Source organism: Synchiropus splendidus, chromosome 8 (assembly GCF_027744825.2).
Source record: "Synchiropus splendidus isolate RoL2022-P1 chromosome 8, RoL_Sspl_1.0, whole genome shotgun sequence".
Classification (NCBI taxonomy): domain Eukaryota; kingdom Metazoa; phylum Chordata; class Actinopteri; order Syngnathiformes; family Callionymidae; genus Synchiropus; species Synchiropus splendidus.
Window position 1 is genome coordinate 5,710,749 of NC_071341.1, and position 20,851 is coordinate 5,731,599.

Below are 20,851 nucleotides of genomic sequence, written 5' to 3' on the forward strand. Positions count from 1 at the left end.
TTTTAGAATGATGGCTTAGGTGTGGTCTGGTTGTGATGAGAAACAAGGATCAAACTGGCAGCAGGCGAGTTTCCTCGCTGTTCAATGTTGCCTGCTAGTTTTCTAGCACCATCGTGCATTGACGGTTCAGTAAGCTCATTAAAAATGGTGCTCTGTCCCCTCCTCCCTCGAATCTGAACAACTGCTAATTGAGCTGTCGACTTAATTTGCATCTTGACGACTCTTGCAAGCTGAATGGTTGAAGATGACCATTGAAGATTCATGTCCTCCGTATCAGTGACAAGCAGCACGTGTGTTAAGACACACCCACCAACCCTCCCATCAGTTCAAATCCTGACCACAAAAATCAGTCGTGACTATTTGAATGTTTGTTTTGTTTTGTTTTTGTTGTCTTTTTTTTCCAAAAGCTTTTCACGCTTTCAAAGGGTAAACTTAAAATAAAGCCGTTGATAAATCCAAAGATTTAATGTTCATCAATGGTTTCAGAAAAGTTACACAACCATCAGAGCAGACTGATGATGTTTGGAAATGAATGAATTAAAAATGAATTCTTTCAAACTTTAATTAAATAATCAAAAGTAACCTTTTAAATTAGCTAAAATATTTACTTGTAGCTGCTTTTTGTGTTGTTTTAGCAGCTCCGGCATGGAGCAATGGTATTTCAGTCTGTTACACTGACAGAAACAGGTAGCAGCAGAGGTCCAACACAGAATTAATTGTTGAGGCTCCACTCATCCTCCTGCATGTTTAGTTAACTGTTGGTAGTGGCTCGGGGAGCCATTGCTGTGTCGGGCGTCCACCTGCGTGTTTTGTATACACAGCAAGTCCTCCCTGTGAGAGCAGACACCTGACTACTGGTGCTCCGGTCCACGGCACCTTCCAAGCCTCTTGATCTTGTTGTTGATGCCAGAGCACTCACATATCTTCTCAGGAAGCCTCTCAAGTGGGGTCAAAGTCATTGCAGCTGGAATATGAATCGAAAAATGAAACATTCCCCACACTTTTGTTAGAGCCCCTGGAAGGCGGAGAACCCCTGCAGTGACAGACAGGGTTGCGGGGGCTCCAGTGAAAGCTCTTGGAATGTGGTGCCACTGACAGACAGCAGCCACACGAGGACCTCATGAAAATGCACCCAAATAAAACTTTCTGATGCCTCTCTGTAAACAAGGCTGGCTGGCCCTTTCCCTCCAGGGCCACATCGTTGAGCCTGGCACTAGCATGATGGTCAACAAGGCAGAATGGCATCACAGTTGTTTGTTGACATGACTGATCCCTCTAGTGTCTGATAAGTCTCTAATTGTCTGTGATGAGGAGATTAGTAGCACTCACACACGTCTGCCTGGTGTTCCTCCATTCATCTCGACACTTGTCACAGAGCTGGAGGCAACTGCACACACGCCGCCAAGACGTCGAGCCAGTCTTCAGTTTGATCAGTGATGATGTTGCTGATGTCAGCACAATAGCCACTCACCGCAGGTGACCTCAGCAGGACGGCATTCTTCAATCACAGTCTTTTGTCTTTGGTTATTTGCCAGTCAAACATCAGTGCCTTGTTAACTAATTACTCAAAGAATTGAAGTTATTTTTATTATTATTTTGCCATACTCAGACTGAGCAAATCTCTAACGCCACCCCAGGTATTGTGTCTATAAGGTGGCTAGAGTTAAATCACCCCAGGCAGGAACAACAGCTTGTCTGTGTCACTATTACTCGGTAAAATAAAACAATCTAAAGTGGCCCTGTGGTTTCCAGATGTTCAGTGGGAAAGCAACCCCTCTATTAAAACAAAAACAAGACTCATCACAATTCCAATGTTGCATCACCGTGCAGGCTGCAGTATTTGTGGACAAATGACTGTAAAGAAAGAAGAAGTCCGGTTAGACTGAATCATAACATGTCACCGATAAGCTATTCATTTGTGTTGTATTGGTATTTAGAGAGAAAAAAATCCATGCTTCAAAGAGTGCTGAGAATTCTGGCCCTTCAGTGCAGATGCCTAACCATTTAGTGACATGAAGGTCACATGGCAACAGAGATTCATCACCAGCCGCCTAAAGTTTGTAGCCTGAGGGGCCCTGCATTCGCTGAGATAAAACTGCCATAAAATGTTATCAACCAAGCCATCAGTTGCACTAGAGTTGTGGTGTTTAGTTTGAAAGTGGTTCCTCAGATGAATACTTTTTAGTTATTTTTATTATTCGATTCTGAGTGAAAAAAATGATTAATGTGTTTCCTTTCATTATGTTTTAGAGCCATTTGGACTGTTGAAAGTTGTTTCAAACCGGTGGTCATATCAATACGAGCAGTTATTTTGCTAACTTAAATGAGAGCATTTCCTCTGCCCAAATAACTGACTTGAGACGAACAACCATTTTTTGGTGTCCCTCTGTTGGTGTGCCACTACATGTAACACACCACAGGACACATGTCATTGGACAGATGTTTGGAACTATGTAGGAAGTGTCTGTGGTTACATCACAATTGCTTTTTATTCAAAAGCACCACACTGGAAAAAAACCTGCAACATTAATATTTGTTTTTCAGTGTAATTCAGACAAGTTATTTTACCCTAGAGCAGGGGTGGCCAACCAGTCAGAGGCTAAAAGCCACATTGTTTCACTGTGTTGCTGAAAAGAGCCACATCCTACAAAGATGCAAGGCTGTAACGCTCACCAAACAGCTGGTCATGTGACTTAGTGGCCCTGCAGAGGTTAAAGCACATCCCAGTGTGTCACAAGGTTGCTGGTTTAGAGTCCAGCGTGTGTCTCTTGTGCATGTGTTTTTAAATTTCATAAGTTTTACAGTGATCCTCCTGGACATATGAAGTGGCATAGATAGAAATGTGTACGCCACTTATCTATTTTTTACATTCCTCATGCCACCAATAACGTCTCCCTGGTCTGTGTGTGTGAGCGACGCCGCAGACTGGAGCGTCTCATCCTCACTCCACCGAATTAGACGGACTTCAGCACGATCAACAATGAATAATAGGTTAAGCACATGCCATATCTTTAGTTTAGGGAATGACAAAGTGTGGATCGTGGATCTGATGACGGTCCAAGTCTTAGGACCACAACTCACATCAGCATTGAACATGCTCCATTTGGTGAAGAGCCACATGAAACTGGGGAAAGAGCCACATGCGGCTCGGGAGCCGTGGGTTGGCCAGGCCTGCACTACATTATTGCACAAGACCAACTCTCACCAGTGAGAGTAAGTACTGTGTACAGAAGTCCAAGGTCAGATACACAAGCCTTTATAGAAATGGAAGACATGATAAACCACCTTAAGGACAGTCAAGCATTCATATCATGTGGTGACTTAAATACACACCTGCTGCAGTACTCAACTCATCATACATACTAAAGCAAAGGATTTTGTCGATTGATCACAAAACCCAGGAGAATAACTGCACATAGTGCATAAATCTGATGGGCAAAAACATCTCAAATAGCGTAAAATGTATGATAAACATTGCCCACTCGTCTTGTATAACAACAGATATTAAAGATCTAAATCCAAATAACACATAATTCGATGGATGTAACATACACAGTTTAAAACTGGAGGAATATCTGGAAGACCTGGAAGATACTCAGCAGAATACTGGAAAATAAAAACAGATAAGAACTGTAGTACTACCGAACTCCATCAACACAGGAGGCACTAAAACAGAAGAAAAACTGGACAATAGCTGATTTTTTCTTTTTTTTGGGGGTGAACATTGGACCTACACTTGCTCAGCAAGTGGACTGCTGCCATATCATCTCCGAGGAGAAGAGGGAAAGTCTCTCAACCATCTGCCAGAACTACATTGAAACACATGTACACTGCAGTAGTGGGAGTGAAATGTGGAACTTAGTGACAAAGGCAATGAATAACCTAAACATGAGGGTTTTCATGACAATGGATCTGACACAAAAAACTGCCAGATTACTCTGGAGAAGAGACTTCAGAGATCAGACGAAACTGAAGCCACATATAAAGGGACTGACCATCAGAAAAAGAACTACACACATGCTGCCACACACACACATACAACTGACTGTAACACTAAACTGACTGACAATAACACACCACACAACATAACAGACACAGACAGGTTCACACACTGTTGACTGACTGTAACACGCAACAAAACATTAAGGACCTCACACACTGCTATACACAACGACTGTTGAGAAAAATGGGGATAGTGGGACAAGAAATTACAAGACTTGTTCTTCACTCTGCTCGCTTTGAATCTCTGTGTAATATAAGAAGAAATACTGACTGAAATCTACATCACACAACAATAATGAAGCCATGTCTCAATAATAGTTATACAAATGTCACGGATGAAACGGAAATAAACATCCATTCTTAGTGGACTTATTTTATACAGTGCCAAAATGGGTAACTACCGACCCCTTCTGCTCCATGGTGATGTGTAAGCTTCTCATGCTGCTGCTTGCTGCTGCAGCTGAGGAGGTCCAGCACAGACGGCCGTCTTATTAGAATGAGTCACTCAACAAATAAAGACTGTTGAGTCGCCCTGCTCCAAACCCTGGTTCAGACCAAGGCAGCATATCAGGGGAAAAAATGAAATTTGAATGTATAAAATGAGATGCTAAATGCGTCCACAAACAATGCTGCATGGTGAAATTCAAATGAGTGACCACATCAAGCCGTGTGGCCTGGTTGATGCAGCGAAGCTGTAACAGCTAAATAGTAGTTTCTTGTGACGGATGCTTCACTCATGAGACTCATTCTAGCAGCTCCCTTTAAGAAGACTGAGACCACCAGTAACCAGAATTCATTGAGCAACATATTAGATTAAACTCACTTGATTCACATTAAACTCAAGGACACATTTGTTTCTCTCCTTCAGGATAGGAGTTCTCTATGTTTTCTAGTGGGTTTCTGATATCACCAAAATGTCAAGTTAGATCTTGTTTGCGTGAAAGGAAAATACAGGAAAGAACAATGGGCCTGCTTAACCCAGGTTACAGTGAACGCTGCCAAGTTTTGTTTGACTGATGTTATTCACACTGGATTTCATTATCAAAGTGTCTCATCTCACAGAATGTATTTGGCTTATTGCTACTCAAGTTTGTAAATCATTTGAAATGCAGGGTTAAGCAAAGGTCGGGGTCGGAAAAGTTGTTTTTCAGGGAACATCTTGGGGTCAAAGTTTCCTCTGAACTGCTGCCTGTGGTCGTAGGTAAATGTGTGTGTGTGTGTGTGTGTGTGTGTGCATGTGCTTGGCACCTGTATTGCAGCCGCTCTGGTGGAAATCCCCTTGGAAAGATTTTGCGACACCTGATTGGTCTAAAGACACACCCAGCGCTGCTGTTGTTTCAACATGCCGACAAATACAACATTTCTCGCTTATCGCCTTCCCCATTCGCAGCACTTTTCTCCCCAATAAAACCATATATTTATTGACAGTGAAGAATTCCAAGACAAGTCCAGTTGTGTCACTAGTCTGCAGGTGAACAGTTAAGTGCTTTTTCTGTGTTTGCACTGCATCTCTGCCACTCTATGACAGTGGAACACAAGACACAAGCTCGCACTGACAATGTTTGGTCATTACTAAAATACAATTGAAACAAATGACTTCAATTGACTCATTTTATTTATTGAAACAGTTATTTAAGTCAAATTATCTTCCAAGTAATTTTTGTATTTATCATCAAAAGTGTAATTCTCAAAAGAGAATTTGAGATTTTGTGTGGTTTCGACTGTTGACATATGACGACACAACCTTGAACGACCATCACGAGCACGTTTGGGAAATGAACTGGCAGAAATGATGCGATTTCTACCTCATTCTCTACCGTTGAGCTCCTGTTATTAACTTGGTGAATGTGTGTGTGCAATGTTGGCGCGGCAGAGGAGCAGTTACTGAGTCATCTGATGTTTTATGAAAAAAAAACGTCATGTCACATTAATTTCAAATCCAACCTTGTGGAAAACAAATGTACCCTGGCTTACTGTGAGAATATCAGGCAAGAGCACACACATTTTTTGGGGGTTGTGCAGGTTCACAAACCAGAAAATTAATATTACAATTGTTATTGCTGTTGTTGTTGAATTAATAAAACACGCATACAATGTGATAACTTCCCAGGAGAACAGCGTTGAGGAACTCATGGTTGCAAGTTTGAGCGCATGTTTTGACCAAGAGCTAATGGAAAATAAAAGACCAAATAACCAAGGCCACAAGGTGAGCCTTTCAACAAGCATAATATATAGCAAACACTCAATAGAGACTAGTGTGTTACCCTTGGGTCTCACCTCTCCGTTACCTTTGAGACCCTTGCAGATGAAAAGCCATCAAACTAATGAAATATTTTTAACAGCGTGGCAAATGCAGAAATTAAGTTCCTCGAGGTGCAAAGGAAATCAGCAATATCAGAAAGTTCTGTGTCTCATTTGGCTACGTCAGAAATCTGACACATTGTATCAGTCAGTCCGTTGTAGCTCCAGAACATACACACATGTTCAGGTATTAAAGCCAAGCAGCTGTGCACACACACACACGCGCACGCACGCACGCGCGCGCAAACACCTGCTTGAATTGCTCAAGCGTCAGCACACAGGTGAAGTGAATTGACAGGAACTCCAAATGTAAACGGCTAACAAAGGCTCAGCACTCAATCTAACTTAGTGACATAGTGGTGTACAGTTCCAACAAGAACCGTTGTCTTCATTTTCACCGAAGCAGTATGACAGATTGAATGACTGTGTAACTGATGGGCTTGTGTTCCCTCTCACTCTCTACTTATCATTTATAAAGCAGACATTTGTGCGCCGTCCTGATCAGTACTATCCTGACACCATACTTCCACCACATACACAGAGCAAAGGGAGCATTCATCATTGCATTTATCAGCAAATCCACACACACAAAGATATGTACAACAGTCGTACTTCAGTCTTTCATCACATCCAGTGAAGATAAGGATATGTTTGAAGTTTCTTGATAAATTTGTTCAACTCTAAGTGTTCTCTTTTTCCTATCCACTCGGCACACGTTAATGATCAAGCTAAATTTGCGACACTTTCCATTTAATTTCCCGTAAACACAGGCAGGTTGCTTCCCATCTGAACAGTGATGGACATGCAGCGAATATAGACTGCTATCACTGTCATCTGGTCCTGTGTTTCCATATCAGAGGGTGTTTCTTGACTGACTAAATCAAGGAGTGTTTGCACACTACACACCCAGGTGTGAGAGCAGACGCACGTCAGGTACTAACCACATTGATGAAGCTGATATCAAGTTTACACATCAAATATAAAATAAGTGGTGTGTTTAAGTGCAGCACATTTGTGTGATGTTTGTTGTCATTGGGTTGAATCTTGCCCGGAAAACACACCCAAACGCACAGGCATTTGATCAGCAATTTGAATGACACTGAAAATGGCTGAGCAAACTTCCTTTACATGCCCTGAACTCAGGGGCTTACAGGCTTATCTATTAGCACCTGCTAAAAATGTCGGAACGTGGGTCATTAAGCTTGAAGAAATAGCGTCTATATTCAGCAAAAGTATCAGCAAACATATTGTTTGGCCTCTCCCGTGTCATGAGCAACACTCATTGGGCTAAAGCACATTTGGCCCAGCTGCCCTCAGACCAACCTAAAATGGTAAATATGCGCCCCAATACAAATTCTTGGCCGAAACCCAAAAGCAAAAATAAGGTAACCAAGGCTGAAAACATCAAAAGAGCTATTATGCCAGTTACTGTTGAACAAATGAAAGAATTCTAGTCCAATCTAATCTAATCTAGAGTCTGATATATAGCTGCCAGATGGATCTTCATCTCAGCTTGCTGGCTTTCTCACCTAACCCAGTGTTCTGTCAGTGAAGTGTCCAGAGGTCTTATAGCCTTTCGATTTGGCCTGCTATGTTTCTCTTCATAGCTCTCCTGTTAAGTGCACACTGTTGACAGAACACCTTGTGTTTGTGCCTATCTGTCCCGGGAATTCTGCTTTAAATCTAATACTCAAACACACAAAAATCCCGGTTGTTAAGGGGTCTGCAGAAGGGTCTGCAGTCATGTTGCCAGTGGCTTCATCACCACCCAAATCCTTTAGAACACAGGCTCCCCAGTGGGAAGAACTCCAGTGCAGGAATCTCATGAAAAACATGGGGTACGTGTGAGCATGTGCACCTCTCGCTCACTGAAGACCAGTGGAGCATAGTACTGTTGATGTAAAAGAGGCCACAGTTTTGACCCCGCCTCCACCACACCCTCGGACATGGTGAGGCATCAGTGTGGCATCAGACGCACTGCAAAATTTACTCTCTCTCTTAAGCCCCTTACTAGCTAAATATTCGTTCATCTCCTTGACTGGAAGATGGTTTTCAATTTATATTCACTGCAAAACCTTCATAGAAACACGCCCACAAATGTTGGTCAGATTGAAGTTACAGGTTACATCAAGCACCATATTGTCAGGTTGGCCGTCACAATTTTGCAACTTTGCCGCCAAAGGGTATTGGTGTGTTTTTACTATTATTTCAGGACCACATGTTCAGAGACGTAACGCAGTACTTGGTAATCGTGCTGAATTATCAACTCTGTTTTGCTATGGAGGTGTTTGGATGTCATATTCGGATCTCAGTCAAGCAAAACGGTTACATGCAGGCTGAATAGAGTTATTAACTCAAGGTAGCGTAGTCCAACTAAAAGAAGAAAGAAGACCTAACAAATACCCTGGAAAACACAAGGAGACATGGTAGTCTTGAGAACTGCAAAACAAGGTTGAGACTGAAACAGCTGACCTTAATGAAGTTTGCAAAGTTCGTGTGGCTGTTGCAAGAGGAGCAGCAGAGACAATGATGGAAATGCAATTTGCCAGAAGTGCTTTGAACTGTGCTTTCTCTGCGCCGAACAGGCGAGCGTGTTGTAACAAAGTATTCAGCCCCAATTAGAAACTCTTTAAAGACAGATTTCACAACACATGCTCTTGGATTCCATCAGGAAAACTGAGGTAAAATGAATTGGTGAGTTGCTGAAAGAGAGTTCCTGCTGCACCTGCAATTTCTAGGAATGACACCCTAAATTGCCTGTCAACGCTGTGTGTCTGTCCTTGAGCTGCTGCCGCTGCCTCAGGAGATATAAACGTAAACGTCAAGCTAGTCAACAGAGAACCAACTGTTCTTTCTTTGATCCAAAGGGAGGGAAGTTTCGCACGAGAAACTCTATGCTGTGAGCAACATCTGATCACCGACTTGAGTCATCCAACTAAATACAGGGCCTCCAAACATACGACAATTTCTATTTTTTAGCTCTATTTATCTCTGTGGCAGTATATTAGTGCAATCTTTTTTCATTACCTAGAAGTCAGTCAATGGTCTGCAGTTACTGGATTATTTGAAGCAGCTTAAAAATATTCATAAAGAAATATGTACTAGAGAAATTGCAAAATAAATGCACAATGCATTGGGTTCAACCGATGTTTTTAATGTGAATCTTTCCTTTTTAATCCTCCCACAATTTATTCGCCTGCATTACTCACAGAGGGAACAATACAATTCCAAACAAGCATCACCATCACAACTCCTCCACTTTATTTAGGAAAGATTGAATGTGTAGGAAATCCTTTTGTTGTGTTGTTTACTTATGAGCCTTCACTTTTAGTGAGCAGTATTTTCTGTGATTTATGTCTTCTGGGTTATTAGGAAATCCCTGCTGGCTTGAAAGCCTTTCACCTTTACTCCTGCCAGATCTTCAACTTTGACACCATCCTGTCAGCGGAAATACAGGGAGTCCATAAAGTCTTTTTACAATGTTACAGAGACGAGGTGATGAGATACCATCATCAGACTTGTTCTACTGTGTTCACTGATAATCACACCCATTATAATCTCATCACACATCTGCAGTGATAAACAAAGGAAACACATGAAGTTAACTTCAGGACACTAACTTTGATATAGACTTTGACTACGGACTGGTCATTTACATAGGTAATGCATTTGTTCAATGCTAAATAGACTTTTGAAGACCCTGTATTAACTGGTGGGAACATTGATTTAATGATTTTATTTCCAGCCGCTGCGTTGTTCGGAGTCATTTCTGATAGATATTTATTACATTCTACATGATGTTCTGTCACATTTCACCCAAATGCATACAGCAGATCACGTGGCACGTTCCTCCACAGGGAAGTGGCCGCAGGTGTGCTCAGATGTTTTACTTGACAGATGAGTAGAAGCCCCCTCCATAATGTCAGTTTCTCCTCAGGGGACACCCCTGACCCTTTACTACCAAGATTTACCGCAGGTTGATGGCATGTAGACTTCAACATTCCCTCAACACAGTTTAGCTGTTTTGATGTTTAGAGTTTAGCAACAACATATCGTTTTTGTGGGGTTGCCATCATTCATATCCAAAACCAGAGTGAGCCTTCACACATATCAAAAGACACCCAGCATGATTCACTTCTTCTGCGGGGAGGATTATTATTATTAAATATTATTATCCTGTGGAGGAGACTTGACATGTTTCTTCTCATCGCCAACCAAAGAAACATGTCAGCTCATCCCTCCATGTGTTTTGTATCGGATGTGTTTCTCAAGACGTGAACAAATGTGAAGTGATCTATCTAGCTGGTTTTAAAAGCTTTTTTTTTTCCATTACTTTAAACAGCCATCTGTCATTTTACAAGGTTGCTTGCAATATTGCAGCTCAACATTTTGAAACATTTTATTCATCCCTGCAGCGTGATCCCACATCGGGCCACCCACACTTGCCCTGTCGTGACCATGCTGCAAGGTTGTACCGGTTCAGCCGGACTAAAACACCCCCTGAGGCTGAGTGCTCTCTGCACATGGTCCTGCATCTGGTCTTCCTCTCTCCTGTAAATGCTCTCCTAAGGGTTGAGTCTTGTGAGTCCCTCTATTCTACTTGATGCCTACAATTCACCCTGGTTTGTTTTAATCTCAGCCTTCTGCTGTTCTGTTGGGCACTTTGTGTTTCATGTTATATGTTTGAATGGTGTTGCATAAATATAGTATTGGGGGTCAATCAAAAGTTGAAGTATGGTGGTTGCAGTTCTTGGTGGAGTATGGAACTCAAACTTGCAGCAGGATTGCTACAGTGTGGTTCCAAACTCAGACAATAGAAAATGTGATCACTGTATAACATTGCCATTAGAAAAGACTAACTTTTGAGCACATGTACCTCGCACATAGCTGTGGACTCAGACATGTACACCGCCTCACTAACTGACAGCAGCAATGACAGATATACCAACACAAGAAACAGCCCCAGGGCAGCAAAGATGAAAAGAACCTAATGCTTACTCCAAATACTGTAACTGTTTCAGTTGATCCACATCACGACAAGGGTGGGTTTTTGTTATTTTAAGACCAGACCAGTTGAAAAATGCTTTCACCTGTCAGAAAGTGTACCTTACACCAAGAAATAACTTCTGCATGTCACCCACTACACCCGTCATGGGAGTATGACTTTCATGGCATTCCACGCGGCGTGTTTAAAGAAGAAAATTCGAATGCAAAAATGGCTCAAGATTCAGCGCAACTAACCAGAGAACCAGGGTACGAGACGGACAACCCCACGTCCACATTGACTGGTATAACAAAAAAATGTTTTAAAACAATAATGGGTTCACACAAAGTGATGGACATATGTCATTTCCATCCCATGTTATGTTTGTACAATAGGATGGATTTGGCCAGTCAGACATTGCATTACCATCCTGTTGCCACATTTAAAAGAGGGCATGAACCTGACGTTCATCTTTGGCTTGCCGTAAGACAGTTTAGACAACACAATGCCCGCAGAGTTGCATTGTCAACTACAAAAGCTTGAAGTATGGAGTGTAAGTGAACTTGTTAAATATACAGTCAGAGTCTTGAGATGGAATTGCAATGTAAACACAACTATCAGTTCATCAGCAGAATGAACTCACTTGCTCATAATGTTGCAAATCATGCTGAAATTAGCTTCTTCTGCATATTACTGTAAGGCAGTCAAAACATTTTTCATGGTGTTAAATGCAATAGGAAAAGACTCATTGCATGCAAGTAAATCTCATGTACAAAGTCCACTGTAACAACTGCAAGAAAAGAGTATTTTTTAAATCATAAAAGAGGGTGAATGACATCATCCCATATAATACGATGATGATGATGATGATAATGCTAGAATTGACAATGTAAACATGCTCAGATGAAAAGAAAGTTGGTGGCGCCTGATTATTCACAGACCGTGTACTATATAAAGTACATGGCAGCAGAGAAAACCAAATAATTGTCTAAATCTGGTGTCAGGCAACTCATCCGCTTCAGTGGGAACAGTCTGCAACGAAATGCACATATCACAAACAATGAAACTTTATTTCCATGACATCTCCTATTTATTAACTACAAACAAAATGGACAGTCCCTGTCCTCCACTGCTCCTTCTTCTTTTTGATCCTCCAGTAATTTATCCAGCAGATTTGGCGATGGCGGCTTTACCTCGACATCCTCATTCAAAGTCATCGATGAGTCTGGGTCCATCTGGTGGTTCAGCATTTGGAGGTGGGGACCCAATGGCAGGGGCATATGGCGCAGAGGAGCTGCTGGTATGGCTGCTGAGCTGCTGACCAAAGGGGGTCCAGGAGGACTGCACATGGTGGATAGGGTGGTAAAAGGTTGGGCCCACGGGATGATCGTCAACCCTGTTTCTGGAACCTGCGTATGTGAAATTGAGGACGTAGCTGGGGCCACAGGAATAGTCTGGATGGAAAATGGAAGGATGGCATTCAATACAGTTCAATACAAAGGGGACTATGTGAAAGAACAACCTTCATCTGTTGCTCAGTTAGTTTTAAAAATAAGTATGGAATCTGTAGAATGTTGGGAACATAGTGTGAGCTGGATTGGAGAGGGTGGAGTGGGAAGTGAGATTCCATGAAGCAGCATAACAAAAATTACTATTTGGATTAATGGGTGACAGAAATGTATCAAACAAATAACTCGAAAACATCCATGATGACAGAGACTAAGGAGGGCCACATGCATCAGGAGAATCAGGCTGCTTTTGTTTCCATTTTGCTCCTTCCTGACCCAGGATGGCAAACCCCAACCATGGTGACTCTTTTAAGATCATGTGATGAGTGAATCCTCATGTCTGAGTGGTGTTAAGACTGAGTTCTTCCCAATAATCGACCGATACTCTTTATGTATTGTGAGGGCCGATCGCTCCTGACCTGAAGTGTGATGTGGAAAGGAACAGAGCCAATCAAGAAAGCGATCTCACGGTGAAACAAGGAAACAAAGGAGGGCGTTTTTAGATTGATGCAATAGAAACACTAGTTTTACTTGTAATCATTAGAAGTAATTCTTGGTCCAATATGCGGTCCGTCCTCACCCAGTCCGGCCCTTCCCATTTTGGGGCGGCGCAATTTAGGTCAGCAAGGAGCAAAGCATTTAGTTATGATGTTTCTATCGGGATTCCTTGGTTAAAAAACAAAAAAAGAAAAAGAAAAAACACACAAACAAAACCACAATCATCCGATGCACTTTCATGTGTTGTGTTTTTTGCTTGTTGTGATGTTTACTCTTCATTTTATCACGTGTGATTTGGCAAGGTATCTGGCTATTGTGGTGCGCTGTGATGCTGCACACCACTGAGAGGAAGATTTATATATAGAGAAAAGAATATGCATTAAGGACATGACATAGACACTGCATTGCACACAGTTACAAATAATGACTGCCAAAAATATACGACGAATGAGAATATGGAGCAGAAATTCTGAGAATCTCTATTATCAATATCTATCTGACATGTCATAAGAAATGTTGCCTACACAAAACATAATGTTTCAGAACAATTTAGTACAATGCAACTGCATGTAAGTCACGTAAATGTCTCATGTAATTCATGTAAATGGAGAAGAGAAGACTGAAATAAACCTTTGTTCATCCAAAGGTGAACAGAGTTGAGAGTGACTCATGTTTTAATAGATCAGTAGTTTCCCGCCTAATACTGAGCCACCCACCTGAAAGTTAGTGAGAACTGGTGTGTGTGTGTAGGTCAGCATGGTGTAGCTGGGACACAGTGTCTGCATGCAGCGATCTGCAGCCAGAGAGGGAGCTGCAATATAGGTGGCCATCTGAACTGAAGGGTCCTGCAGGGCGATGTCAGAAGAGGACCAGTGTGTAGAAGTCGACTGCAGTCCAACACTGGCAGGAGGAGGCAGTGGCTTGTAATCGGCACACACCGATCCATCAGCCACATCAGCTGAAGCTGCGTTGTAAACGACAACAAACACAGTCAGGAATAAAAAAAAGTGAAATGAAAACGGGGCATTTACCCTGGGAGTATGGTGGCTGGTCATCTGTGAACGCCTCCTGAAACACACAACAAGTATATGTCTGCCTGTCTTGATCAAGTGTGCCAACAAAAGTACGATGTGCATCACTCTCTGGTAGCTCTTGACCTAAGCAGGGAAGACGGAGCTCTTTCTCAGAGGCATGTGCTGACAGACACCTGGAACCCTGCAGAGGAGCTGCTTTGTCTCACTGCTTTGACAACAGCAGCAAGTCTGCATCTCTTCACAAAGACTGGTTTCTGATCACGTATCTGGCTCCCAAGTGGAATGGAGCACCTCCCAAGGAGAGCAGTGCGAAATCTGCCTGTGGTCAGAAATTGCCGTGAAAAGCTTGAACTTACAGTTTGTTGAAGCTGTTTGAATCACGACATTTAAGATAAACCAAGTATGTTCCATTGAAATGAGGGGCCCAAAATGAAGAGACAGCACAGCCAGGCAGCACAAGCCTTCTGGATTTGTTGGTATCTTATTACATCACCAATGACATAAAACAATCTCTGGTGACAGTGGCTGCTGCTTGCGCATGTTTTGACTTAGATATCTCCATTTGGAAACATAGCAAATACACACATTCAGAGAAACTTTCGCTCCTTTCGGACACAAGCACTCAAAGTGCAGTTGATTGCAAGGCCATCAGGTATGATAACACCCGAGAGGCCAAATAGCTGTTTTCATATTAATAATTAAACAGCTTGAACTCATTCATTCAAATTATTTGTTAATATTCATCAATGTTCATTTTGTGCTATTTTAGATTTGTTTTCCTTTTCAATCTCTTAATTCATTCTTATTCCTCATTCTTGTTCCATTTTTTTTTCACCCCAATATTCTCAATGCCTTTGATATTTATGGAACAATAAACATTTTGAAATTGTTATTCTCTTCTCATGCATCCGTTTGCTCCTTTGCTTAGCAGCACCTCCTGCCATCTTCAGTTAAATTGAACATGGTTCTGCGTACAAAAGTTACATGAAATAATATTAGGATCATTTTTGGGGAAAAAGAAAGAAGAAAATCGATAAAAGGTGTAATAGCTTGAAAAATATTTTTGACAGATTGCATGCCTTAATTACTGTGGACTAGTGCAAAAAAAAAACTTTTGATGAATCAAATGGTGCGCTTCAGTGCAGAGCGTGTTGCAAAGTCTGCATACAGTGTTGAGCTTTTCAGATACTTTAAAGTGATGGAGAGTAAGAATGCAGTTGAAGTTTGCAATGAGAGTCCAACCAAACTATCTAGAGCCTCACATGATCAGCCTGAAACAGACCACCTACCAAACAGACTCATTTGCTGTGGGTTCATCTACTTCAATGCATTTTTTTGACATTTTTTAAAATGTCAAACATATTCAATTGTTTAAACACCTACTATAAAAATATGGACAAACATTTATTATTTATGCAATATAAAAAAATAGTTTAAAAAATACCTAGCTGTTATGATTTGGTATTCAGCCAGGGATTTTACATTTTATTTGGCTTCAGCCTCAAACTTTCCTCAAACGTGCATCCCTATTGATGACTCAGTTTATTATTCAGTTGCTCATCATTACTTCTGGCACGCTTCATCAGAATGCATGCGTCAAAAGCCCCTCCATTTCACCTGACACCAGACCTTCTTATCAGGTATTCAGACACATGAACTGATGATTCAGTCGACGCTGGCTTCTCTCCAAACTCCCTGCCAAAGACTCAACTGGCCACCAAAGGAGATTTACATCAATGACAACAATGACAAAGGCCTCATGTGTATTGTACCATGTGGATTGATAACAAAGTGGTATATGACTGTTGGCATTGCTTTATTATGGTCCGCGTGTGAGGCTAATAATTGCAATTGTCTAAACATGTAGAACGAATAGTCTGTGTGTGCTGGAGCTCTCTGAGTTGATTAGACACAAAGTGGGCGTTTTTTTTGGCAATGTTGTCAGTTATTTTGCATAAGGTTGCATGCCCAACCCTGGAGCCACGCACAAAGTGCCTGTAACTGCCGTGGAAAAACACCTGGATTATATAAGGCCAAAACCCCCCTGCGCTGCAGGATTGGCCTGGTTCATGCAGTGAACACCCTGGTGCCCTCACCAGCACTGTTCCTGTCAACAGCACTGAATGGAACCTGTGTTTTGTGTAACAATATTCGCTGCACAACAAAGCCTGGAATTTAAAAAAAAAAAAACTGCTTGCCTGCGCAATGACACAAGTCTCAACAAAACCCCTCAACACCTAGGATCCTGGAAATTGAGTCAAAACATATTTTGATTTACAGTTTGTGGCAGTTCAGACAAAAAACATAAACCATGTAGCCTGAAGAATGAGGTTTCATTTCGATTCGTCATTTCAGGTCAGGATGCCAAACTGGAGGGCACGTGTCAGGCAGCGGATGAACCTGAGTGTGCTCATGCTTCGACCTGCAGGGACGGCTCCACTCCATGATGAGTCCTTTCAAGAAAATGTGTTTTGTTTTATCAAACGTAAGCCACGTAATGCACCTGGAATTATAGAGCGCTGCGAAGTGAGGAGGCTTATTCTATCCTATCAACTGTAAATAGTGGTAATGCTTCACAATTAATATCACTGCCAAAGAAAAAAGAAAGAAGTTCTAACAATAATAGCACAGAGAAAACAAATCTATCTAACCAGTGAGGGAGGTGTCTGCAGGGTGTGCACTGGTTTTGGTGCAAGGGCGATCCAGACAGGCATTATTTCAGGGGCATCATGAAGATGTTAAAAATATTTCATGCCCCTAAGAAGATTTCTTGTGTTTTATAAATCGGCAGTAGCTGTAGCAGCAGTGCGACACTGACATTAGGAAACATGAGCATGAAGATTACTGCTCCTTTTCAGATCTTAAATGGAATAACAAAGAAGGACCTTTGTCTGTGGTTTTATTTGGAATTTAAAAAACCAGGCCCTGGACTGACCAACACATTTCACTGGTTTTAAGTGGCAAATATTGTTGATCAGCCTTCCATGTTGCATGTTGGCACATCAGGTGTTTCCCTCATGCAACATTTCCTGGCTATCAAACAGGATAAATAGAATTTGGATGCAGATCAACAACCAAAAACTCTCTTTCTTATGTTTGTTGGGATGTTGGGATGTATTCCTTTGGTGAGCACAGTGCCAAAAATTGTGTGACATGTCTACAAACTTCTGAAATTTTTTTACAAACTCTTGGAATTAATTAACAAACAGCGAAACACATGTATAAGACTTCAAAATATAAAATCTTCAGAAAACTCATTTTTTGCTGCGGTTGTAAGTGTATTTCCAAGTTTGTAAAGGTGCTTTTGCACTTCTCAGCCACCGTATCTACTAAAGTAGCAGTGCTATTTGCAATACGGGCAACGATAGACGACAGTCACGTCTAGCTGATACACTGGAAAGAGTTTGCAAGCATGCATTGTTTAGTGGGCATATGAATGGAAGGAAAGGATATGACTCTCAGGGTGGTACCATTCGCACATTCTTCTGGTCCAAAGATCTTTTCCTCCTTAGCAGCTCTTTGACCGGGTCCTTCACACGAACACCCTGGTACGGTCTGGTCTGGCGAGGAGCTGATGTGAAGGTGTAGAAACACAGTTTAAGTGTTACTTGTATTGATACGATAAAGTAGTTATAAAGAAATAAAATGAATTAAAAACAGCAACAGTAATTCGATGCAATCTAAAACTTGTTTAAGCCTCCTGGGGTCACACAGTAGCACAGCTGTAAGCAAAACTCCACATGATGCACTGTATTGTTGCAGGTAAAACTGTATAATCCACATAAACAACATGATGACATCACAAGTTTGAATGGTTTTGCACAAGGGTTTGGTTGTTTACAAGTCCAAGGTGTGTGTCCGCATGACTGAGCCCACATGGTGGCGGTGATTCAAGTGAGAAGGAGACTGTGAGGAACAGTGACGGGCAGAAAAGCAGAGTAAAAGAGGAACATGAGGGAAGATGTGAGGCTGGTCGTCCTTCGTGTCAATTCAGTGACTTTTGAGGTGTGCATGGCGGCGTGTCGGCCACCACTGCTAGCACTGGTTCAGTAAAGCACAATGGCTTTGTGACTGCCTTGTAAACAAGATAAACAAACAACCACTGTTTATTGTACAATTTTTGTAGAAAACAGAACAAACCCAAACTGCTATTTTTAAAGTTTAATTATGTGAAAAGAATCAATTAGCAGGTTAACATTACTAAATAAAAAGCTCGAGCAATAAACAATACAATGAGGTCACAATGACAGCGCTGACGTAGCACAGGAAATACTTGTTGGTAATTTATGGTTATTTTTAATTTTAATGCTGTAAACAGCTTGGCATTCTTATCGGCCTGCATGACCAATGGACCGGTACCTGGGTTATTTATTTAAATCATTGAATTAAATATATCAAATTTATCAAATATTTGTTATATTATTTATGTTTTTTTTAAGTGAAACCATGTTATATTGAATAAACTGTGATATAAAATTAACAAATTCCAGCAAATATTACTGAAAAGATGTATGTCCTTCTGTTAATTCTAAACAGCTGAATCTACAATTAAGCCTGAGAAATTGTGTCAGCGGTCATTTTTGCATAATTATTCTGGCAACCACAGCTGCTACATTTATTTTTTTTAAATGATGGAACCTTTTTACATATCGGACACATTGGATTTTACTTTTTTGATATTGCCACTTGGTGTGGATAACAGCATGTTTTCTGTCCTCAGCTGACAGTGTGTCTTCTGCAATTTCAGGTTTCCACATGCTGTGCGACTAAAGATGATGCTCCATAATGTCATAATGTCAATATGTTCGAAATGCAAAGTATGCTTTTGCAACCAATCATACCTCATTCGTCACCATCATTACTTCAAAAATACAGTTTAATATCACATGATAAACATGTAAACATGAAGCTGTCATCATTAAGAATGTTCATTTGGACTTCTGACAACCTGGTAAACGCTTCACAGACGATACTATGACTCGTGTAACAGATGTCTGAAAAGACAAGAAGTCTGGATAAACAAAACCGGCAGATCGACATGTCCAGAAACACTTGAAACACATTACGATCAAGATCTGAGTGGGAAGCTTGTGTTTGACGTGCATTGATCAACTGTCGCTGGAGATTCCCAGGATGATCCTTATCACATCCCTAAACTGACAAGAGTCACGTTTTCTGACACTAAGGGAAAAAAAACAAAACCTTCCAAGTGAGGTTTGAACTCTTCACCCTACCTGTGGTGAGTTTGGTAACAGTCTATGACACCCTGGTTAACTGTTTCATGCCGACACTTGACAGATCTGAACCTTCCGCTACACCTTAGATTAAGTCGGCTGTCAGGTGATGACACGCAGGAAATTGGATCCGACAGAGAGGATCACCTGTAAATTACGGTTGGATCAATCCCAGTCCCACTTTTCCTGTTGCTCATGCTCTGGTTGATTCAAGAAATCGACTGGAGCAATTGTGGACTCCTCCAAAGAGCTGGATGCTCAACTCGGCAATGGGCCCTGAATCAATAAAAACTCCAATGTGATTCATCTGCTTGTCTGTCTAAACCTGTGTTTTTCAACCGTTTTTAAGCCACGGCACACTGGGTTCATTGAAAAAAGGAACACATCGAACAAACCTCATCCAAAGCGCAATTGTCCTTAGTCGAACATTTTGTAGAAAATCCCTTTTACTTTGTGAAAAATTGTAGCTACTGACATGCGTCTATTTTGGCATATTAATTGCGGAAACAAAATGCAGAAAATGTGTTTGTTTAAAAATGTCTCCAAAATATATCACGATTATTTTTCCATTTACTTGAAATAACTTTGATCTCTTTGATTGAATCTCTTTAATCTCTTTTGCGTGTTTTTAATTCTACTTTGGGGAATTACCAGACAAATCTTTGACATTCTTTGCTTCAGCTTCATAAGAACATAAATTTTTTTTTTTATCACTTCACATTTTGGTTCGCACTGCTCCGCGGTGCAGACAGTCTTTGTTGTCGCGGGTCCGACAAGAAACACTTCATCATTCTGTCATGAAGGTGTGTGGTCAAGTTCGAGGCGCGTCAGGTTTAAAACCGAGTTGCACATTAGACCGGCTTCTTCAGTGTGAGTGTGTGGGAAGAAGAGCACTGCTGCAATTTATGGACGAGTCATGCTTCAGCATAAATCTATAGTGTATAGAAAGAATGAGACAGAATCCACGTAATCTCCTTACATTGGAACATCATCATCATCTTTACAATTTAATGTCATCATGTCGCCCACCAGTATCAATGGTCAAATGTGGTGAAACTGGATCATTTCCCACGGCGCACCTGACAGACTCTCACAGCACACAAGTTGAACACTGGTCTAAACCAAGGGTCTCAAGCTTGGCAAAGTTGGCTTCCTCCAGCTCGTGTCACATGATAACAACGTTGGTCTACATTCTTCCATTCTTGCTGACTACAGAGTGGTTTTTCTAATGAAGAAATTGATGGCATCGATGCGGTCAAATGTCAGACAAGAACAGCTGGTGACGTGTGG

General features: G+C 41.4%; 1 protein-coding gene across 1 annotated transcript; it reads right to left on the reverse strand.

Annotated features, from left to right (window-relative positions):
• Positions 1–12,384: 12,384 nt before the first annotated feature.
• On the reverse strand, positions 12,385–19,183 carry LOC128764093 (POU domain class 2-associating factor 1). The gene is made up of 5 exons (XM_053873543.1): positions 19,169–19,183; positions 17,798–17,887; positions 14,325–14,361; positions 14,010–14,257; positions 12,385–12,741 (listed from the first exon to the last, which is right to left on the reverse strand). Exons 1-5 carry the CDS (start codon positions 19,181–19,183, stop codon positions 12,385–12,387), a joined length of 747 nt encoding a protein of 248 aa, XP_053729518.1.
• Between the last annotated feature and the right edge of the window lie 1,668 nt (positions 19,184–20,851).